The sequence below is a fragment of the Mya arenaria genome, chromosome 10 (genome assembly GCF_026914265.1).
Source record: "Mya arenaria isolate MELC-2E11 chromosome 10, ASM2691426v1".
Taxonomy (NCBI): Eukaryota; Metazoa; Mollusca; class Bivalvia; order Myida; family Myidae; genus Mya; species Mya arenaria.
This window is the reverse complement of record NC_069131.1, coordinates 37584855-37610801: the sequence shown is the minus strand read 5'-3', so window position 1 is coordinate 37610801 and position 25947 is coordinate 37584855. Positions and strand designations below refer to the sequence as shown.

The 25947-nt window shown below is 36.0% G+C and overlaps 1 protein-coding gene across 4 annotated transcripts in view; it reads right to left on the bottom strand.

Annotated features, from left to right (window-relative positions):
- LOC128206212 (neo-calmodulin-like) overlaps positions 1 to 25947 on the bottom strand; it is a 181969-nt gene that overhangs the window by 47214 nt on the left and 108808 nt on the right. Inside the window, exon 1 of one of the 4 annotated variants that reach the window (XM_052908524.1) lies at positions 20040 to 21031. The exons of the other annotated variants lie outside the window; for them this stretch is intronic. Within the exon in view, the coding sequence (XP_052764484.1) occupies positions 20040 to 20138 (99 nt within the window). The 5' untranslated portion in view covers positions 20139 to 21031. Of the gene's footprint in view, positions 1 to 20039; positions 21032 to 25947 lie in introns of those variants that run through there. 4 annotated transcript variants of the gene reach the window in all.

Sequence of the window (25947 nt, the reverse complement as noted above, 5' to 3'; positions counted from 1 at the left end):
CATGGCAAATGCCAGAAAATGGCCAATTTAAATTGCACAGTCAATCATGGCATATGCCGGAAAATGGCCTATTCAAATAGCACAATCTACCATGGCATATACCAGAAAATGGCCTATTCAAATAGCACAATCTATCATGGCATATACCAGAAAATGGCCAATTCAAATAGCACAATCTACCATGGCATATGCCGGAAAATGGCCTATTCAAATAGCACAATCTATCATGGCATATACCAGAAAATGGCCTATTCAAATAGCACAATCTATCATGGCAAATACCAGAAAATGCATACCATATATTGAACTAGATTATATTATTCTAATTTCTTTTTTTTCTTCTGAAAGCTTATATCATCACTCTCAATTTCGTTACCTGGATAGAAACTGGTACAGATGTCCATTTTGACAGTCCATGAGAAAAGAACCACACAGACGGACACCTATAACACTAGACCACGCTCACCTGGACAAGGTTGTCAGGAAGGCATTGTCAGGTTTAGGTGGCCTTCATAAATGTTATATTCTCAAAACTCGATATATCGAGTTCGTCGAATCCTCAGGACAAGCTTCGAGATAACGAATATTCGAAATAACCGATTAAACATGGCATAACCAAGCCGTTCATTTTGGACTAATTTGTACTTTAATCTGTTTATAGAAATATTGGCGCTTAGGTGCCTTTAATTAGTTCAGTCCCAAATTTCTCGAAACTTCTTAAGTCCCCTATACCAGGATTAAGCTATTCCTACTATTTTTGTTTCCCTATAATTCATACTATATTTTCCTTTTTCAAAATTTTAGAAGTTGATTATACTTATGACAAAAACAATAAAGAATTTTTCATTTATTGAAATCAAATATAAGTACGCATATTGGCTTCTTTAAATAAGCTACTTAAACCAGTTAAGCTTAAGGAGTTTCGAGAAACTGAGGCCAGGTCTATGCTTTTTAATCAAAACGCACAAAACAACATGATTACGGCACACACAGGGGGCCACGATATTTAACGTACATAAAATAGTGATTTGCTTGTAGGGGGCGAGTCTTTTCCGTGTGCTTTCGATTCGACCTTTAAAGCCGGACTTAGCATCGGTGCACTTTTCTTCTGAAATAGATTATTCAAACAGTGTTTGAAATGTTTATAACTCTTTTGATAATTATATTCAGCTAAGACCAGAATGCGCTAATAAATGTTTTGCCCCACCGTGTAAAAGGGAAGGTAGGAGAAGGAGTAGGTTCGGACCTTTTCACACCGAAGGGAAATTTGTCAAAAGTCCCCGGAGGCATCGAGAAACCTTCGAGGGGTAAAACCAGCCAAAGTTATTTATTTTCCGAGTTGCGTTCGAATCGAGCCTTTTAAAACCCCACATTTCGCCAACATACGCTATCTTAATACCCCCTCCTCAACCCCCCCCCCCCACCATTTCCACATTTGGGAAACATTTCGACCGTCTATGCAAAAATATGGTGGGTTTGGTTCGTCTATGAAAACAATGCTGAGGGGGATATTATATATCCGTATATGCACATTTTTGAAAAAGGGCATTTTGTCCGTATGTGCCAAAATATTTGGAGTTGGGATTTTATCAGTATGTGCAAAAATAGTGGGAGGGGGATTTTATCCATATGTGCAACAGTATTGGGAGAAGGGGGATTTTATCGTATGTGCAAAAATATTGGGAAGGGGGATTTTATTCGTGTGTGCCAAAATATTTGTAGGAGGGATTTTATCCGTATGTGCTAAAATATTGGGAGGGGGGATTTTATCCGAATGTACAAAAATATTGGAAGGTTTTTTTTTATCCGTTTATGCAAAAATATTGGGAGGGGGGATTTTATCCGTATGTGTAAAAATATTGGGAGGGTGGATTTTATCCGAATGTGAAAACTATTCAGATTTTGTTTTAATTTCAATAACAGTAATTTGCACATCAGTTAATGAGAGAAAAGTGTGTATCCAACTGTTATCTGCGATAAAATGCCATTTAATTGCAAATCAAGGGTTACCCCACTGTACGAAAACTCATTTAGAATGGTTTTCATCATCAGCTTTGCTAACTTAATAAAATTTAATGACGATTTCATTGGAATTAAGGTCGCCTTTTCCCATTACAATATCGAAAATATATGACATTCCCATAAAGGCGCTGGGATCTTTGGTATCTTTCCAAATATAGACGGCACCTCATTAAATATTTACGTTTTTTCTAGTGTTTCCTAGCACTAATCATTCTAAATTTGCAGATAGCGTTTTCCCCATCAGAAAAATACACACTAATGCTATTTCAGTGGATGATTTGACATTGTCACGTGTTATGAAAAAAATGTAATTTTCTGACTAAAGTTTTATAATCAGCAATCTGAAAATGGCAATCCCTTCGAGAACAAAAAATAAACAAGCTCTTCATTAAGTTTTATGAAGGAAAAACCTCCAGAAAGGCAGTAAATTGTGTTTTTCATTTAATCACCCATTTCTCTGGCGGTTTAATGCCAGAACATGCCTTTCCTAATTAATGGCTGCTGCATTTCTAATACTTTGATGTGGCTTGGAAACACCAGTATGTTTACGACAACGTATTAGAGTGAGGAATCACGTGTCTTAAAGGGGTTCTCACATGGGTCGCCACGGGTCACAATCGATGTAAACAAACAAGTAAATATTGTTAATTTCTAAATACTAGTAACTTTTTGTTTAATGGCTGGTGCATTTCTGATAAGTTGATGTGGCATGCATGGACATACTATTATCGTTATGACAACGTATTTTAAAGGTCCATGGCAGGGTGACGAATCACGTGTTTTAAAGGAGTTCTCACATGGGTCGCCACGGGCTTAATCGATGTTAACAAACAAGTAAATATTGTTAATTTCTAAATACTAGTAACTTTTTGTTTAATGGCTGGTGCATTTCTGATAATTTGATGTGGTATGGATATACAATTATCGTTAAGACAACGTATTTTTAAAGGTTTATGGCCGGGTGACGAAAAAACGTGATTAAAAGGGGTTCTCACATGGTTCACCACGGGTCACAACCAATGTAAACAAACAAGTATGTGATTTTAATTTCTACATAACTCTTTTGACAAAAAGATGTGCAAATATTTCTGAGCCAAATAAGACTGTTATTTTCTGCCTCTATGCGTGTGAAATATTTTAGATTTGCTTGTATTTAAATGATGCAATTCTCGGCAAAGATTTCAACTTGACGGAATTTTGTAGAATGAAGCAACGCTTGAAATCACTTACTATAAATAACCTTCTGGTTTCCAGATTACTTCGACTGGGAAAACAACAACAAGCTAACAGCTTGAAACCGGTGTTTCCCAAAGCTCCATGTTTGGGTCTTTACTATTCAACGTATACATTTGTACACCAATGTAGATCTATATAACCTTCTAGTTTCCAGAATATTTTGAATGGAATAAACACAACTCGCTTACAGCTTGGAACCGGTGTCTCCCAAAGCTCCATGTTTGGGCCTTAAATATTCAACGTATACACCAATATAGTTCTAAATTATCTTCAAGTGTTCATCTTACTTTGAATGGGAAAAACACAACTCTCTTACAGCTTGGAGCCGGTGTCTTCCCAAAGCTCCATCCTTTACTATTCATCATATTCACCAATGTCGTTTTTGATCACCTTCTAGGGGCCCTCTGTATAAAGGATTCTAGTCGTCACTTTAATAATCTTAGTAAGCGCACTCGCTTCTCACCAAAGCGACCCGGGTTCGAGTCCCGGCCTGGGCACAAGTGAGTGTGGTTAGTGGTCAACAAGCCGGAAAAGTGGGTTTTCTCCGGTAACTCCGGTTACCCCTTCATCACAAGACCACACTCTCACGCAACATCGAGCCAACGAGAGTGACTCAGTATAAGCTATCATAGCTTTCTTCACAATCGTTGTAAAATATATAACGTTTAAACTAAAATAACGAAAATCTGATACTTAGATAATTTCACTTTACTATTAAAATCAACTGAGATCTTTATTGAGACGCCCCACCCCAACTACAGCCTAGAGGCCCCACCCCAACTACAGCCTAGAGGCCCCACCCCAACTACAGCCTAGAGGCCCCACCCCAACTACAGCCTAGAGGCCCCACCCCAACTACAGCCTAGAGGCCCCACCCCAACTACAGCCTAGAGGCCCCACCCCAACTACAGCCTAGAGGCCCCACCCCAACTACAGCCTAGAGGCCCCACCCCAACTACAGCCTAGAGGCCCCACCCAAACTACAGCCTAGAGGCCCCACCCCAACTACAGCCTAGAGGCCCCACCCAAACTACAGCCTAGAGGCCCCACCCCAACTACAGCCTAGAGGCCCCACCCCAACTACAGCCTAGAGGCCCCACCCCAACTACAGCCTAGAGGCCCCACCCCAACTACAGCCTAGAGGCCCCACCCCAACTACAGCCTAGAGGCCCACCCCAACTACAGCCTAGAGGTCCCACCCCAACTACAGCCTAGAGGCCCCACCCCAACTACAGCCTAGAGGCCCCACCCCAACTACAGCCTAGAGGCCCCACCCCAACTACAGCCTAGAGGTATGTCTCTTCGCTGAAGATAAAAGCTCATTGGCGTTTATGACTCTTCCTGACCTGAAGTTTCTGAAAAGTGCTGACATCAAAAACATATCTGTTTTAATTTGGTCGCTTCAAGAGAACTATCAATCCTTTCAACCTGATTATCTAGCAATTCAACTTGGGTATTGCACTCTACGGTGTTGTAAAAAAATTTTTTTTCACTAATTTAAATACGAAAAAAACACTGTTCAACGCAATTCAAAGTTACTTTAAGGCAAATTCCCGAACGTAAACTACCATGTAATTGAGAGAACAAATTATTCTCTACAGACAATTCCAGCAATTTGCATTTTGCGTAATGACATTGACTCGGTACCAACAGAGACCTCCTACGCCCATATAAATGGGTTTGGAGAAGTTGGACCACATGAGATTTGGCGATTGTTTTCAAATTGCACTTAAGCTTTGGTGGATAAATAAAAGGAATTGTTAATGACTTCATCAAGTGTATGTAAACAATAATAATAACATCATTAATTAGATGTTAATTGGTACTTTCCTCAAAGTGCTTCCTAATTCGATGTGCATGCTTACTAAACAGATAGTACTGAATGAACTTCAATAAGGCCTCAAAGATTTCTCCTGGTTTGAGTGACCCGACCCTTCCTTAGCAATAGTCCCCGACCCTACCGTTTGATGTGTGTTTTAATATCTATGCTTAATACTGAAGATTGCCTTTACGCCATTTCCCAATGATGGCGTTCTCAACATAAAGCCCAATACGAATATTTATAGAATAATTCTACCTACCCTACTAGTTATTAGAAAAAATTTGTTATCCTAGCCCTTAACACCCATCAATTTCTTGAAATCTTTTGGCCTTGAAAAAGCAAAAATAATCCTAAGAACAGTTTTTCTAGTCAAACTGATTCGGGAACACGTATAGCCACATGTACGTTAATAAGGCATATAATGATGTAAATGGGTTTAAAAGTAAGCCGTCAATGTCTATTTTTCCCGAATTATTCCCGCTTTTATTGTCCTCCCAATAGATTCGTGTCCTTAACCAGATTACTGTAAACCCTCTCGTTTTCCCGCGTCCTGTATCACCATCACTATTGTGTCTTGGAAAATCGCGTTTGCGCATATAAAGGCTAAATGCAAAGCATTGCAGTTTATTGTGGACCATTTAAGAAATATAACACACCACTAAGGGTCATATGGCTTTATATGGACCGGCCAGTCAGTCACCGAAGAGGGCTGACTCACCGGTCCATATAGTGCCATATGGCCCGAAGTGGTGTGTTATATTTCTTTTATTATACCGAACATTTTTCACTACAATTCAATATGTTTAAAGCGGCGATTTAAATGTGTTTTATTGAGCAAAGCTTATAATGTTTACTTGCGACAACTTTTCGCCGTTGTGAAAATAGCAAGCCGCACATACCAAATGTATGACGTCAGCGGTCCATATTACATTTTTGGCGAGGTCCGGACCGGCCAAAAATATAATATTGACCGGTGACGTCACAAAACTGTATTTTGATTAAAATACAGTTTTGTGACGTCACCGGTCAATATTATATTTTGTCCCTGTCTGGTGTTTGAACTTTATGTTCTATAGAAATGAGGTATACTAACATATAATGTTAACTAGGCGTTAGTTTAATATACCGACCAGATTTTGTACCAAGCGTCTTCTAACACGAATGTTAATCTATATTTTATAAGCGCCTAATGCCAACAGGCATTAATGTATTTTTAGACTGCGCGCGAGGGTTATTTTATAAAGCCAATGTCACATGAGGTATAATTATTTTTATTGTTTACCAATAGAAGTTTGGCTAACGGCATTGAAATGCTCAGGCCAATGACATTGATAAAACAATGATAACTACAGTGACAAAAGAAGTAGTCTGATTTTTTATTAAGATCTTAATTAAAGGCCTAAGGAGATCAAGACAATCAAATACCAATAAAGAGGCGCATAACCGTTCATATATAGTATTTCCCATTAGCAGCAAGGTCAATCCCACTGATAGAATATTTCTGAACTAAGCTAATAATAGTGTTATTTAAATTACATGGGCAAGCACAGAAGCTTAATATTTAACAATAAGCCAAATTAGTGGCTAACGAGAGGGACATGATGTAAAATTACAACAAACATTAAATAAAAAACCAACAGCATGGCTTCAAATATTAGTTGTATTCCAAGCTTTGTTATATTATTCAACTGTCAGTCCTACTCGGAAATTAATCAAGAATCATTCCTGATAATAATATACAGCTAATGACATAATTCGCCAGCCAGACTGAAATTATTTCTTAGGGCAGGCTCTATTAATTAATTGTTTATTGCTTTGCAAGTTTGAAAATACTTTTTGCCTGCTCTCAGCAATTTTCTTTTAATCGATAGAGTCTTTTGTTTACAGTTTTCTGCATCATACACAGTTTTACACCAGACAATAAGCTACTGTTCTCATTACTTACAAATTACTACAATGACCGCATTGTCTCAGATAAAAACTTACGGCATATTTTTCCTATAATAGCGGTGAAGGTCATTTTTAGCTTAAATAATTAAAAACACTTTTATAACAAATACAGTCAAAACTCTATATATCGAAGATGCTGGGACCTCGGTAGGCACTTCGAGACAACGAACATTCGATATAACCGAAGTACAAAACATCTGTTCTTAAACCAAACATATTCGAAAACGGAACATCTAGATAATGGATTTCGACATAGCGAGTTTCGACTGTAATTAACAATATCAACAATATCATAATCATTTAAAGATTACAATGTATGTCATGTTATCTTCTTAATATGTATATGAACAACTACAATAGCCCAGTAGCCAAAAGTTTAAACATAATCACCGTTTAATGGCACAGGGTAAACGCCAAAGACAAAGAACACAAAACAAAACATTTTGATAAATGTCGTGCTTTTTCAAAGGATTCTATACATTTTATTCTCAAAATCGCAAATATTGAGGTCATCGTTTCTTCCTCGCAACGTATGTGCTAAAAAAAATTCGGAGCTCCTCGGCCATTTTTATCGAAAACAACCTCGGATGTATTTGGACGGTTTACATACTCAAAAGGTGGTACGTTTTAGTCCGCTGCAAGTAGATCGCGTAGTAATTTTATTTAGTAGTTAAACTTAATGACTTAACTCTTTGGAATCTTAATTATGTTTGCAATTACACACTTCACTGGCAATCAATTCAAACTTAGATCAATAAATACAACTTTAAAACACTACATTTAGTGAATGATATAATTCAAAAATTCACGAACTACTTCTAGTGATGTACTGGCATACATCAGGTTGTTTTCAATAAAAATTGCCGAGGCCGATAATGGCTAAAAAATGCCGAAGCGCTTTTTAGAGCTGCATTGCGATTACTGTCAATTTTGATGATTACAGGAAAAGTCGATTGCTTTAGCATCTATTTCATGGCCCACTAAACGCCAGCTCCACCACTTAACGGTGGTGCAAAGAAAATAAGCTGTGTGCACTACCGTGGCGCAGCTGTGCCCTGTGTTAACTAAATGTACTACATACAGGAGTATGATTTATATTTTAATTGATAATTGTATCAAACGGATATATTTCGAAAATGGGAGCTGACACTTTAACGAACAAAAAAAAGCTCTGTTTTATGCATAAAAGGATATTAAATGATTGGTATCTGTTTATTTTCAAAAAAATAAGGGCAGTAATGTCAGGTGCGTCCAGGCTCCCTGGTTCATTGTTTGAGGTATAAAACATCCTCGATTAGATGAATATAAACATTGTTTACAATATGTTAAAACGATTATATTTGAAAAGACCTTGTGCACCGAATGAAGAGCAATTGCTTGTTTACGATGAAACTTGTTTAGATGAAAATCATGTCTGTATTAAAATATCTCGTGTAACCAATGCACGTTCTTACTAGGCGTATACTGATTCACTCGATACACTTTATTCTTCAAAACTACGATTTTATATCGTTCACTAAGTGTAAATCTCGTCCGATACCTTGTTTTGGTCAACGAAGGGTATGATAACCGTTTTCCGAGTGCTGATCGCCAGTTTTGAGATGGATCGGCACATGTCATTTTACACCATACGTCTGGTATTAATAAGTATGCGAGTATTAAAGCGCCCTTTACAATATGTATGAAATAAAATGATTTTCCGCGCTTCTACCTATTGAATCTACATGATAATAGATTGTAATATATATTTATATAGGGAAAGTGACTAGAAGGAGAGGAGGAAGGGAGGGGAGAATGAAAAGGGAGAGAAAAAAGGAAGAGAAAGATTGGAGAGAGAGGGGAGGGAACAAAGATGGGGGGAAGGTTAAGAGGGAGAAAAGCGACGGGAGGAAGACGGGAATTAAGAGGAGGGGAGAAAGATGGGGTATAAAGAGGAGACGGAAGAAGGGAGAAAAGGGAGGGGAGAAAGATGGGGGATAAAGAGGGGAAGAAATGGGAGGGAGAAAGATGAGGTATAAAGAGGAGACGGAAGAAGGGAGAAAAGGGAGGGGAGAAAGATGGGGGATAAAGAGGGGAAGAAAGGGGAGGGAGAAAGATGGGGATAAAGAGGGGAGAAAAAGGAGGGGAAAAAGATAAGGCAGAGAAATATTTGAGTTGGGAGGAATTGAGAGAGAGGAGAAAGTGAAGGGGGAGGGGGTTGACTCAGGCAAAGAAGAGCGAGGAAGGAGATAAAGTGCGGAAGTTGAGAAGTTGAAGCACATAAGAATGTTTTTGAGATTTAAGAGGAAAAGAGTGGAGGGTGTGTCAAGGGAAAAGAAAGTGTGGGGAAGAGTGGCAAAGACAAGAAAGTAATCAAGTTTTGATAGATCTCGAAACATGTGCGACCACATACACATGTACGATGATGGCTCAAAGAGTAAGAAGGAAAGACAGAAAAGAGGAGACAGATCTCGTACCATGCACGACCACACGTACGAGTGGTGGCTCTCACTCTGAGAGTCAGGCTCGAGAACCAGCACCGCTAGTTCCCGTACAAATACATCCAATATTTGAAACCTTGGGATTTTGTCATAATACACAACTTGAAGGTTTAAATGGCAGTTTAATATTACATCTCCGTGGAAATTATATTTGTATAAATTCATGCAGTGGTACGAAAAAAAAATACATGTAATAATATTATATTTTAAGAGCTCTATTCTGAAATGACAATTCTTCAAAACTGAGTTAATTGCCTTATTTTAGCAATTTAGTATTATTTTTATGCCTTCCGTTTATTGCTAATTCAGTCTATTTACATCATTAATAAATATTCTATAAATAAATGTATTATTATAATAACAATGATAAATAGTAACGCTTTTGGCCATCACAATGAAAGGTGCGAAAATGTGACCATAAATGAAAATATGACGGTTAGTTGTATACCGGCAGAAAATAGAAGATTAACTCTTGAAATATGAAGAGTTCTGAAAGAGTGCCATGTACAGTGCGACATAGAGGCACCACGCCTCCAAGCACCACGGACAGTATGCGGCAGATATATGCCTTTCATCTAAAACAAGCGTCATCGTAAATTAGCAATTGCTCTTCATTCGGTGCACAAGGTCATTTCTAAAAATATCGTTTTAACATAAATAAAAAAATGATTATACTCACCGAATCGTGGACGTTTTTCCCGCTAAACAATGAACCAGGTAACCTGGACGCACCTGACATTACTGCCCTTGGTAAAGCAAGGCAAATCTTACGTCATCGTTGAAATTGTGTCACTGTCCTGTGCGCAATGACGTCATTAGCTCATGTTAAGAGCATAGATAAAATCAGTGAACATAATAATTATCAATTCACTATTTAAATATCTTTTTTTTTCACATATAAATATTTATAAATCACAGAAAATATAATGATATAAACTGATTAACTACATTTACTCTCAAAAGACCTTATGTAGGTATACAAGGGCGGCTCCAGGATTTGACGTTGGAGGGGGAGTAACTTAGGGGGGCGTAACCTTTTGACTTACGCCCCTCACTCAGAACCGAAATTTATTGATTTTAAAGTGTTGACATGGGTGTTTTAGGCACTCCCCCAATACATTTTTAACAATTACTAGTCCGAAATGGTGAATTTTGGGAGTAATTTATAACCTTTTCTCTCCCATTTTGAAATAAAAGATCAACTTGGTCAATTTTAGGGGAACGGCTAGTGGTATGTTAAATTTGAAGATTATCATGCATATGCTATCGTAAAATGATGTCATTTGATATCACTTCTTTGATGACCTGCATTCATAATCTAAATTGTGAAAAATCTAACATTTCCTATCTTTATATCTTTGACTTTCCAGCTTATAAAAGATTACAATTATATTTGTCCCCAAAGGAAAACATCTCCTACTAAACAAGTTCAGAACAACTCAAATAGCTACCATTTCAAAGGTGGCTCCAGTTTTGCATTCCAGTGGAAACAAAATCGATGGTAATCATGTTCAGAGTTTAATAAACGCACGTGTTTATTAGAAAATCATTAGCACTGTTGCTAGAGTTCCACGCAATTTAAAGATGCACTCGATCACTCCCAAAATAGATTTAACACAATTTCTTATATTGTTTTAATATTCTAAAAAGGATAAATAAATGTGGAAAACAGTGGTTCTTTTGAAGGATACCGAGATTTTTTTAAAGAAATGAGCATAAAACACTGTATTTCTACCTTTTGAGACTATAGTAAACCACAGTAATTTTTTAGCATTTATCAATCATTTAATAATGTTTGCGCTTTCTGCTATTAAATACATGGTTAAAATCTTTTATCAGTTATTAATATTTTACATAAATGCATTATTTAGTATAAAGTAGTTAAAGGTTTATTAGTTAAACTTTATGTGTGTTAGACATGTGTATGCAATGATTTTAAATAAGAGTGCCACTTTACATATAACGTGTGTTTTTTTTTTGCATCACTCGTCTATTTCTGGATCGCAATGGAAAAACAGATCTATCAACCGAGTTAAAGGTATTATGCGGAGAAAAATAATTACTTAATTCGGAAATTTATCCGTAGCAACCGGAAGTAAAGCAACAGACACAGTATTCGGATAATCAAAATTCAACTCATTAATCAAAAAATCAAATTAAGTAAAAAAATAGATACATTATTGAATATTATTAATAGAACGCACTCTGAAATTCATTTACGAATCAATCACCAGCGCGATTTTTACAGCTATATGGGAATTCAAGGCCATTTCATAATAGCTTAAATACTAAAAAAATATAGATCATCTTTATTGGTGCTGAATGTACAATTTACACGAAAAAAGCCTTTTACAGTCAAAGATAAAGAAAAAAACTGTAGATTTATTATTTGATACGACAAGGCCTTTATCCATTTTCAGTGTTTTTGCGTAATAAAAAAGTGAAATTCCATAAAAAACCAACGATAACAATATATGTGACAGAGATTATGGCCGAAATCAATATTGAGCTAAAATTTAGATCTGTAACAGAAGTGGTGACTACTTCGGAATTCCGTCTTGAAACAAAGTGAAATTGATTTTCTCATTCAACTTTTATACATTTGGAGCACCTCGGCCATTTCCATCGAAACCAACCTCGGATGCATATGGACTGTTTACAATGTCGGAAATCTTTACATTTAACTACGCTGCATGTAGATCGCGCAGTAATTTCAATCTACCAGTTAAACTTTACACTTTGTAATCCCAATTTTGTATGCAATTCTCAATTATCAACGCAATAATACACTTCACTGACAATCAATTTAAACTTAGTTATACAATACACACATTAAAACACTACAACATACAAATACTATTATTTAAAATTTTACGAACTTTTTAAACTTCTACTGATGTATTGGCATACATCCGAGGTGGTATCCAAAGGAAAATGGCCGAGGAGTTCCGAATGACTCCAAAATAGCCAAAAGCGAAATTTCCCATATTCAAGAGCAGACAACTCTGAGACGAAATGGTCATAGAACACAAAAATACTCTAGGCTCTGTTATCATTGGCATTAGTTGCGATATATAGAGATAAGGGATTGTAAGAAAATTTGTAGTGTGTTATTTTTCAGTTTACTTGGGATTATTTGTTCATGTCGGAGAATCACAACTATTCTCCCAAAAACAGACGGACCAACCTTTTCAACTTTGTTGGTGACTCCATTATATCCTCCCGGGGGTAAAGAATAATCGAGACCTACATATAACAGGGAATATATTACTTAAATAGTTTAATACAAAGCAGTGGTTCTCAAAAATAAAAAAGAAACCTGAAAAAATGATGACCGTAGCAAAATTTTCCCTTAATAAACATTAAACGCATTTTTGATCGAACGAATTTAATACTGCCTCTTCAGAAAGACGGATAAAAATCAGGATAATCGTTTGATATGTTGAATGAGTAAAAATTTCTGTGTAAAAATAGAATAATTATCTCAAAATAAACACAAGGGTATTAAACTATTTTAGTCTTGAGTGACAATGTTTGAACAAACGCAGAAACATGTTTATAGATGCTCTCAGCACGCATAGAAAGTCTTTGATTTTCCTTGGAAATATTTAAGGGCATGCATATAATTTTTTCTACAGATTATTATCATAATTATCAACAGTAATCAAAGAGGCTCATCCATTCCATCAAACAAAACATAACCGGTTGATAAATGTCAATTAACATTATCAGCATGATGATTTTCCTATCCACAATCAATTTCAGTTCTGCATATTAATGCACCAGTCAATAGTAACCACGGCCTATCTAGGTCCGGGGAATTGCGGGGACGTTGATTTATGGTTAAGCCATGCGATCTAATTTTTAACATGACATGTTAAAAAATAAAACGTCAAGTAAACAAGCTGGGTTTGCGGTTTAAAATGTGCGAATCGAAAGACCACTTTATTTTATAAGATTACAACGTTCATGTGAATTTGAAAGCTATGCGAGAAATGATAAATAACTCTTAATGATGAAGCGAAGGAAACATTTAACATTATCATCTAGATGATTACGGAGGAATGGAAATGTGTTAACTTAAAGACCCTGCCTTACTTTACCTACTACAAATAGTAAACACGGTCTCAGCATTATATTTCATTTAATTTTATTTACACTAGCAATTAACTCGCGAGATTAAAGCAATGTTCATATACCAAAGTATAAATAGGTTTATTAACTACTGTTATAAAACTATCTAATTGTGCAAAAATCATCATTCTAATTTATTAAGTAATGGCAGTCACTTATCGGTTACAGTTTGAAGTCACTAAAAATATTTTTTGATTCGATTTTATTGCCAGTGAACAGAATTATAAAAACGTTAAATCAAGTTAATCGAACCTACAGTCTCTCAACTCTTTCAGTGCTTTGATTATGCTTATATTAAGCCCCTTTGGTTATCAACAGACGATATGTTAAAGCCTATACGGTCGAACCCGGTTGGCTCAAACTCCAAGGGACCGGCGAAAATACTTCGAGCCTCGAAATATTCGAGCCAAGCGTTAATGCTTATCTTCAGTATATTATAGAAATCGATCCTTTACATCCAGTTGGGGCCAACGAGGAATTCGAGCCAAGCGAGTTCTAGCCAACGGGGCATCAACTGTTTTTGATATTGAGCAACCAAAACAGCCAAACTTTCCAATGGGAAGTGTTTCTATTCAATGGCGCAATGAAACATGATTATGGAAAAGAGCCATATTAAGAAACCGAAACAGCCAAACTTTCTTATGGGAAGAGTTTCTATTCAATGAAGCAGTGAAACATTATTATGTAACACAGCCACATGTAAGACAGTAAAGTGCTCTCACTTGCTTCAACAGCAGCCGACAATGTCAATCTTTGTCGAATAATTCCCGCTTTTGGGTGTTCTCCCAACGGGTTTGTATTCTTAACTGGATTACCATAACCTTCGACTCTTGCGTCCGCCAGTATTGTCCTCTTTTGTGGCGTTAATAAGAACATTTCATGCAAAAATCCCGTATGTGCATAAAGACTCAATACAAATGCAATTCAGCGTTGTTTATCACTAAGATTTTTCCGATTTTGGAACAAGAGCGTCTCGGAGCGAACGCCAATTCTCGTCTGTTTTTTTGTCTTTCTTTGAACAATAGACATAATTCGACAATACTTTCAGCTAGAATATTGGCCTTGCTGTTAACGCGAATTTTCTCTGGTAACATGTGTACAACGTTTCATTGGAATATCTTGAAAACTTTCTGCCTTATTGTCAAATATTTGAACAATGATGACGCCAATCAAACAAAGACAACACAGCTATGACAACACTTATGACTTTCTGTTTCAACTGCCACCGACACATACATGGATTCAATATTATAGAGGTAAGGTAAACCCAGAACTTATTCTCACATTAATCCCAAAACTAGTTTTGTAAAGATGAAAGCAAAATTAAACAATACCTCCTGATCAGATTAAATTATGGGCACTGGACAAATGATGGACACTAGACATTCGAAATATTGCCAAATGAACGTTGGCTCTAATGCAAATTAGATAACGTCTATTTATCAAATTTCTATGGAACGCCGGCACTGTCTTTCCTAGTCCTAAAACTTTATTATTATGTTGTTGTTGTTTTTTTATTACATACTGTACCAAATGCTTTACATGCTGTACAAACATATTTATGTTATGTCAGTTTATCGTTGTAGTTTTGTACATATATTTTGACGGTTTTTATTATATTATGCGGATACATCTTCATACCATGTAGACATTTTATTACGGTATTAGCATCTTTAAATACGTTATGTCAATATTTCTGTAATCAGTGTAAGCATGGAAACGACAATGCGGTGTTTACCATATTCGTTTTAGATTGTGATTAATGTGAAATCTATTTTAGTGGTAGAAGATTTCTAGGAAATCTACCATTATTTACTATTGCTTTAATTTGAGCTGCCTATAGCGAGTCGATTACCGTAGCAGTCTAGATTAATTCCGGCGTTTTTATTGTCCCAGAGACAAAAGTTCGAAAGTAATAACATATATATTAAAGGGACTAGGCACCAGCTGATACATTTGCAAGAAAAAAGAAAAAGTAAAAAACTTACATAAAATGATATGGCTGTGTACAACGCATTGAATCTTACTAACTGAAGTATCACATCGCTTAGGTCACATGGATTCTTCGCAGTTTTTGCACATTTTTTTAATTCGAAATTTAATTGGTTTGTCTACCATGTAAGTTCAAGTTAATACAAAAATAGCGTCTGTACATGTATCTGTACTAATCACGTGACTTTCACATGCTAAATATACACACTATAAACTGGGAAACCGTTTTGCTCTATTTTTAAACTTGTAAACACAGCTGAGAAAGCAACAACATATTGTTTTAATCATGTTAAATGCTGTATTATCGGACGCAAAATAGCTCGTATTTACAATTCTAAGCTTGTTCTGTGCAATTAATTTATTTGCAGATATTTTGTCTAACCGCTTTAACACTAACGATATAAACTCTAGGAAAGGAAATTGCAAGCTCCGGTATTAATTAGTTTGACCTGCCTGTCATTCAAATTAAAACAAAATTCTCTCTCAAACTTAGCGGATCTCAAAAAACAATAACTTTACCCTGTCGGAATTGAAACAGACGAAATCATTCTTTTTTCCTTCTACCGATCCACTCGGAAAGCAATCTTTCTTCTGCTAATGACATAATTTGCCTGCGAAACTGAAATTATTTCTGAGCGCAGTACCTTTCATCGGTTTATTGCATTTTTAAAGGGGACATACTGCTTGGGCTGCTCTCACGAAGTCTCGGTTGATTCGATTGATCGATCGAGTAAAGTAAATACATTTAAATTACAAGTAATTTACATTGAATAATTACTTTTCTAAAAGATTACAATTCATGTCATGTTATATTGTATATATTTTACAAATGGTGCCATTTCAGACATTTTCTACAAAGTGTGTTCCCAAAAACAGACATTCAGAGAAGACTAAAAACCCAAGTGGAATTTGAAAAAAATAACATTTAAAGGGACTAAGCACCAGATGATACAACTGCAAGAAAAAAGTAAAAACCTTACATTAAATTTATATCGACGTTAACAACGACACGTGTTTCTCTATCAGTTTTTGCGTTCTTGTCATATTCGAAATTTGCTGGATTTGTCTACCACTTAAAAGCCAGTCAATTCTGAAAATAGCTTCGGTATACGTATCTGTATGACACGTGACGTTTACACAATACACTGGAAAAAACATAATGCGCTATTTTTAAACGGGTAAACTCAGATGAGACAGCAACAAAATATTGTTCTAATGTAAAATGTTGTATTGGCGGTCTCATCGTATTGATAATCCTATGCTTGTTGTGAGAAAATACTGTATTTGCCGTTTTAGGGGTCATCTGGTGTCTAGTCCCTTTAAGACTGGTAAGGTGTGTATCTCTCACACCACGTTTGAGGTTGTTGATGCGTGCTTATCCAGGGCCATGATCTCTAGGGGACTCAAAAAGAACACGGGTTTCGACACAGGGAAATGACACGAGAGCTATTCATGTCTTCACACCTGCTCTAAGCATTTGCTGTATATATATATATATATATATATATATATATATATATATATATATATTTATACTTCGAAGCACATCATACATTCATAATTGTATTTGATGTTACATCAGTTCAGTGTTATAATTGCCATGAAAGTACGATTTCAAACATTAAAAAAATGTTTTGTTGTTTTTTTCTTATCCAGGATTTTCAAGGACATAAAATATAAAAATAACTTCATCCCCAAAGAAAAAAATCCTCCTACAAAACATGTTTAGAACAGCGCAGAAAGCTATGCTTCCAACGGTAGCTTTAGTTTCGCATTCCTATAAATACGAAATCAGTGGTTATCATTGTCAGTAATTAATGATCGCGCGCGTTTAATAGGAAATCGATAGTGGTGCCACATTCGTACAAGGGTATGTGATATAATGTGCTTGCGATGGTTACTTGATAAAGGTATCTTGCTTTTCAATGGAATGAAATGATCGATTATCCGAAAAACAGGTATGGTGCGAAATTGTAATTACTTCAACCGGAAATGAATCCGTAACAAACGGAAGTAAAGCAAAATTCACATGGTTTTTTGTATTATCGAAATCGAAACTCATTCATCAAAAAAGGAATGATGTTTGAATAAATTTACTATCGATTCAAAGAACTCAATGTGAAATTCCATCGCGTGGACGAAAAGGATCAGAGTATATATGTGATGTAATATATAAAGACCAGTACATCTTTAAAGTGGCACTCTTATTCAAAATCAATAGATACACATGTATAACAAACATAAGTATTTGACTTATAATCCTTTACCTACTTACTAATTTATGCATTTATGGAAAATATTACTTACCGATAACAAGATTGTAACCGTGTATTTAATATCAGAATGCTAAAAGATTTACTGTGGTCTACTATAGTCTCATAGTAGAGGTAGAAATACCCAGTTTAATGCTTAAAATGTCTTTCAAAATAAATATGGTATGCTTCATAAGAACCATTGTTTTCGACATTTATTCATCCTTTTTGAAATATTAAAACAATATTAATGACTGTAGTAAGTCTTATTTGGGAGTAAGAGTGCATCTTTAATGAAGATTCTAATCGTTCAATTGACATAACAATGAGCAATTAACGGAAGAAAAAAAATCCTGATTTTATATTAAAAAAATAAATAAATATTTTGGATAGATAGTGACCGAAATATATTTTGAACTTTCAATAAACATTTGCAACGTAAAACATGAAATGTACAAAGCGGTGCTTCTTAAAAACATAAACATGGACAATTTACGTCGGTAACAAAATATTCCCAGAATAAACATTAAACGCTCGTCTAAGTTTCCAACGAACGAATCCAATATAACCGCTCAAGAAAAACAGATAAAAATCAGATTAATCGCTTTATAGTTGAAGTGAGTCAGACATTCGGGGTAAAAATAGAATAATTATCTCAAATGGATCACAAACTTATTGAAAGATTCTAGTCTTGAGAGGCGATGTTTGAAATTTTGTGGAGAAGTGTTTACAAATGCTCAGAACAAGTATAGATCTTGTTTGATTTTCCTGGGAAACAATAAGAAAGCGTTAATAGAAAGATAAATTATATTTTTAAAAATTCAGTACACTTGGGTATTGCTGGTTGGTATTCAATATGCAGCTTATATCAATTTTATGGTTATGCATCATTGACTCCATTCACTGTATAAGTCCGTTATTTATATCGAGCAATCCGATAAGCTACATCGTTATAAGATCCAATTTAGATAAGTATTTGAATATCACCCGAGGATCCGTTTTAGACTATAACGACGACATTTAACCAAGGATTAAATCTAGTTCGGAGGGGTGGGCGGGGTGGGGTGCAAGTTTGCCAACGGAGGCAGATCTGTGAATTTCCAAATACCTACACTTTGCAAATGTCTGAACCCAAGATATAAACAAACACAATTGATCAAATGGGAAATTTTATTGCAATATAGAATATAATAGCATAAGCACCAGTTGATCCCGTATTCCGAGGATAAAGGTGTGTGTGTGGTGGGGGGGGGGGGTATTTTGTTCGGCTACAATCTATAATCTCGGCACACAGTCATAAAGTTCAAAGCGGCTTTTGATTGATGTTCAATGGTTACAAAATGACTTCTACTCATTTACTCACAATAAAAATAACAAACATGTTAAACCAAATTATTAACGAGAAACTAAGCAAATAATTTCTGGGATAAAACTTGATATTGCTGAATGGACAACTATTAATTGGTAGCACATCTCGAGGTTGCATGACGTCAGCACTGATGCAGTATCTACGTCATTGGCCAGAATCAGAATCAGAACCTAATGATACCGTGGTATAAATTCAAAGAAAACGGCTAAATAGGAGTAATCACTTCTTATTGCCAAACACCTACCGGAAATGACAAAGGAAATGAGGATACGAGAACAATCATAAGGATGGCAAATGAACCGTAATGAAAGCTCGTTCAAGCCAGGCGCGTAGCTGCCTATTCGCGAGAACGCCACTGAATTCACATGATTCTGACAAAAAAATCAGCCAAGGTTGCAGTATGCGTACTAGACTACATGATCTTAATCGGTCTAGAAGTCAGTACTAAATTAAGCACCCTAGAACGCCCAGAATGCACCAGACTGATCATCGGGTTTTCAAAATTTTCCAAGGGGGCATCTCCTCCACCAGCACAATTATGAATCCAAATGAATAGAGGGCTAGCTACACCCCTTCAAGCTCCTAATATTCTTCTTTGCTCATAACGCCCTCGGAGAACTATAAAGCTGTTTCCTTACAGATTGATCGTTTCGACAACCTTTTTTAAACTTTTTTTTGGTCTTTTAACCCAAAAGCTATTAATACACATATATAACAATTCTAAAACGCCGGACTTATATAACGACTAGATGAGGCAGGATTAACTTAAATTTTGTTCCTACCTTTCTTTCCACTGATAAGCCATTATTTCCTTCTTCAATAGCATCCGTCATGCTGAACGCATTCAGTGTTTTCTTACGTTTCCGGAAAAATGACGTCATCCTTAACGGAAGTGGCCTAATACCAAAACGAGGTCACAATAATTCAAATTGTCAGATTCGTTTGAGATGTTTTTAATTGTTTGCATAATATTTCAAGACAGTTTTGGAAGTATAAGTTGTAAATATTTTACTTCAACACTTTTAACAAAAGTGAAAACAGCCCCGGGTCGGACGTCTTATAGATAATCAAGTCACGAATGCTACGCCCAGATACGATAATCTAAAAATCTGTTAATTAGCTTGTCATGTAGCTCTAGCTGTATGAGTGCACATATGCGATGAGCTTTACTTCAGACACGGAATCAATTGTTTTACAACTGTCAGTCGAATCCCGTTTGCTCGAACTGGCTTGGCTCGTTTCCCCGTTGGCTTGAACTAGATGAAGGACCAATTTCTTAACAGTGAATGTAAGCAGTCCCGCTCGGATCGAATTCCCTATGACTGCTTAACAACAATCAGTATGCAATGTGTCCAAGTGTCGAATCTACAATGACGTCGATTAGCCGCACGGCTGAGGAAATATTTGACAGCGGAGTGTTTCTTTTATTTCCTTTAAGGCAGAGAAAAATAGGAATTTCTCTCTTAAATAGCTGATGCAAACAACTCCATATGCAAGAAAATGAAAAGTTCGAAGATTATACTACATTATACTAGCATTCCAAATCGATATGTAACCACGTGTTATACATTGTATCTTTCTTATGTTCCCTGTATAATATTACGTCTGCAAACCACACAATTAAAAAAAGTTCAATTTAGTAATCCTTGTAAGTATGCTACATCTTCCACTATACTTTATATTCTCATTTTACAAAATTATCCTAAAATCTCTCGTGTATGCTTGTTTCTCAAAGAAACGACCAGGAGATGTACAACCTGGCACTTGAAATTTAACTCTTACAGCCAGAGGCTTATCACGAACTATGCATATTGACGTAGATCTGCTACAGTTGTTCTAAATTGCTTCCACATTTACCTGGCTACACTGTGCTTAATCACCTCATTATAATTTATATCTTTTACTTTGTATTTCTTTATCGTTCAAGATGCAGTTTTCGTCTCAGGAACATGGGTATGTCACCCAGTTTAACAAAAAGTTTTAAAAAAATAAAAGCGCTGAAAGTGTTGAAAGGCTGTAGGCGCGACAAGTGTGATTTTTCTTTTCTTTATAATTCTGTTCACAGGCCATGAAAATCTTATCCAAAAAATATTTTGAATGGCCCAAACCTGTTATCGAAAAGTGGGTATCAATATATTTTATACCTCACGTGACCTGCCCATGTTAAATTCGCATTTACCCAGCATGGGCATTTTCGTACTGCCACACACTGACAGTACCGTTTTGACCAGTTGACATGATACTGTCACATAGCACGCGCGTCTAAAAATAGACATGTTTTTGGTTTCCCAAGTCTGAGGTGGTAAGCGCTTATTAAAATGTGTTGTAAATCTGGTAACTTCCATTGTTTGCATTATTTATAAACGATATTTGCAGCAAAATGACAGCTAATGTAAACAAACAAGAATAACATAATAAACGATGAAAGTTGTGTAATGGTGAAACATCGTTATATATGTATATAAATGTAACAGTGTTCGGGTAACAGTATTTCCCTCAAGTTGACAATATGTACTGTCACACTGGAAGCCATGCAATATTTATATAATAATAATAATGTAAATTCATGATTGTTAATACAATTAGCAAGTTCCATAACCGTAACCTATATACCTATATGTACTAGGATAAAATTATGAACATTGCTTTCATCTCGTTAGTTAACTCAATGAAACTCGGGGACGTTTTGACTATTTGTTGTAGGTAAAGTAAGTCAGGGTACGTTAGTCAACACATTTCCGTTTTCTGCGTAATTATCTATAATCATATTTTCCCCATGGTTCCTCCCCCAGATTTATTTAAGATTCTACGGCCTGCTTTCACATTTACTTTGAAATCTTGTGAACGTATTTAAATGAAGTGCGCAAACCCAGGCGCAATATTTTTTTAACATGCCATGTCAAAAAGTAGATCTGAAGATAGCTGATTCTGATTTCGATTTGCGGTACTTAGTCTGTAGGCCTGTGGCCACGAGACACGAGACAGACTATACACATCTATAAATATTGTTATTCTGCAAAAAAAACACACATCCATTTTCAGTAATTTCCCCAAATATGGAGTATGGAGACAAAGAATTATATCCAAAGTTCCATTACAATAACTGATAACAGATATTTGCACGGCAATAACCATTTTTCGGTGCACTTCTAAGAAATGTGCAGGAAGTTTTCAGTGATTTATTTTGGATTTTTTTCACCGCCTGTGCCTTCCAAATTGGGAAAAATACAAAATCTAGCCAAATTAGCTAATATAATATGTTTTAACTTTTTTAAGCATACATAATGGTGTGAAAGAGTTAGTCTTGTCAAGATATTGTTTATTTTTCAAGAAATTAAATGATATTCATTCATTGACGTATCAGCCTTTATCAAATTGGGAAAAAAATGATATTTTTTGTGGGAAAAAGGACATATCTTTTTAAGGGGAAAAAGCCTTTAGAAGGTGATAAATTGCACCAAACAAAATCACTGGTACCCAAACTCAAAATGGATTTCATGTATTTGTGACAACGTAAACCCAAACTCAGAATGCAATTAATGTATTTGGGACAACGAAAACCCAAAATCAGCATGAAATTTATGTTTTGGGCAAGATGTAAACCAATAATCAGAATGGAATTCAGGTATATGGCACAATAAAACCCCAAAAGTAACACAAAACCCGTAAAGGTTAAATTATTCTTTTAATGGAACTCACTTATGGTTTGTAAAATGCACTTTCTATTACGAAATAAATTAGGCAAACTATAGAATACTGACAGCTGCATATACGCCCGTTAATGATACACAAGGATATGACCCAAAATCACACTGAAAACTACCCGGACAAGCCTAGTATTCTCCTCCCCTGTTTGGATGCATAATGATAGACCCTCAAAGCACACTAATAACTACAGGGACAAGCCTAGTATTCTCCTCCCCTATTTGGATGCATAATGATGGACCATCAAAGCACACTAATAACTACAGGGACAAGCCTAGTATTCTCCTCCCCTGTTTGGATGCATAATGATAGACCCTCAAAGCACACTAATAACTACAGGGACAAGCCTAGTATTCTCCTCCCCTGTTTGGATGTATAATGATAGACCATCAAAGCACACTAATAACTACAGGGACAAGCCTAGTATTCTCCTCCCCTGTTTGGATGTATAATGATAGACCCTCAAAGCACACTAATAACTACAGGGACAAGCCTAGTATTCTCCTCCCCTGTTTGGATGCATAATGATAGACCATCAAAGCACACTAATAACTACAGGGACAAGCCTAGTATTCTCCTCCCCTGTTTGGATGTATAATGATAGACCATCAAAGCACACTAATAACTACAGGGACAAGCCTAGTATTCTCCTCCCCTGTTTGGATGCATAATGATAGACCATCAAAGCACACTGATAACTACAGAGACAAGCCTAGTATTCTCCTCCCCTGTTTGGATGCATAATGATAGACCCTCAAAGCACACTGATAACTACAGGGACAAGCCTAGTATTCTCCTCCCCTGTTTGGATGCATAATGATAGACCCTCAAAGCACACTGATAACTACAGGGACAAGCCTAGTATTCTCCTCCCCTGTTTGGATGCATAATGGTAGACCCTCAAAGCACACTGATAACTACAGGGACAAGCCTAGTATTCTCCTCCCCTGTTTGGATGCATAATGATAGACCCTCAAAGCACACTGATAACTACAGGGACAAGCCTAGTATTCTCCTCCCCTGTTTGGATGCATAATGATAGACCCTCAAAGCACACTGATAACTACAGGGACAAGCCTAGTATTCTCCTCCCCTGTTTGGATGCATAATGATAGACCCTCAAAGCACACTAATAACTACAGGGACAAGCCTAGTATTCTCCTCCCCTGTTTGGATGCATAATGATAGACCCTCAAAGCACACTGATAACTACAGGGACAAGCCCAGGACAGGACCCAAAATCACACTGAAAAATACACGGACAGGTCCAGTAGTCAAATGTTTATAAGCAATGTAAAGATGCACAAGGAAATGACTCAAAAGCTAACTAAAAACTATAGGGAAATCTCAGTAGTCAAACCTTTAAGCCGCACAAGGATAGGGCCTAAACGCCACTTAACAAGGGACACATAACAACTCAGATAGACCACACATGCTTGTTACCACCTTTGAGCGGTCAGGGAAAAACAAGTTATCTAGGATATTAAAATAGATAATGCGCGCAAAACACGGCCAGGTGCGCACTACCCCAAATAACGAGAACCTTACCTACGATTTCAATTATATAATAATGTCTTAATTTACATAGAAAAAACTCCAAACACTTTGGGCGTTGGCATGAAGTTTCAATATCAGACAATCTGCATTGCTAATCCTGACGGGTTTTTGTTTTGAAGTTCTCTCTATGGTTGAATAAGTACCTCGAAGTCAGGAAGAACTTCTCAGAACTGTGCCAAAACAACAGAAATGATTGGCAGGTATATGTTCAAAACAAAAAGTAAACAATCATGGACAAGGTTCCTGGTACGAAATGTGTACCTCAGAGAATATTTTGTTATAATCTCTACACTAGGCCAAAAAATATAATAGTTTGGTTAGGGTTACATCAATTTCAAAAACAGGTAGGGTAGGTAAGCTTTATTTATGAGGTTTAATGTTAAAACGTAATTGTCATCACTAGAAAATGGCATTTAAGTAATCTTCTTTATAAAACTTGATAGGTTTTTAAACTGCATAATTAAACACACACTTAATTTTTTATCAATGGACAAATAGGATGAAGGATTGGCGCCTATTTCGAAGGTATGGTCGGGAAACCCGAACCAGAAGCACTTCTATTTAGTGACAGTTAGTTCGTTAAGGTCTTCACAAATGCCATTCGCTTATCCGAAAATAACGTATACAACCTATATAAAAAGCATTACACAGTGATTCCAAATATAAATATATAGTTCAAATACCCATTTCTGTACGTACTGAAATCATTATGAACGCAACCATAAGAAAACAGATTATCCTATAACAGTTATAAAAGTTGCTTACAAATTAAGTTTTCATGTATATTTATTTATATAATTCAATATTTTGATTAAGTGACAAATGATGAAGGTATGACATATACGGTTTATTTTTGTGACAAATGATAAAGGTTTGACATATACGGCAAAACATGTGACAAATGATGAAGTTATGACATATACGGTTTATTTTTGTGACAAATGATAAAGGTTTGACATATACGGCAAAAACATGTGACAAATGATGAAGGTATGACATATACGGTTTATTTTTTGTGACATGAACGATAACATTGACGGTAAAGGTTGTAATCAGACAGGAAAGAACATCTTTGATCAAGAAATGCTCATATATATACATATATGATATTAATGATAATGTACGACCTCGTTAAGTCTCATTCTCCGAAGGCCTTATGCAAAATCAATGCAAGGAGAATGTCATTTAAATCTTTGCTACAAACCGTTCTTTATCTCAATATGTTTTATATTTTATTTCATTAAACACTAGGCCAGTATAAATTAATTGCTTGATTTTCATCCAATTTTAAATGGCTGCGCAAGGTGACATTTTATGTTTATTTTTTACTCAGATGACTGTTTTACCATTGACCATGTGTTCATGACCTTTCTTATTGCATATAGACTTAATTGATGCACGTGTTTTAGACGAAACACGAACACGAAC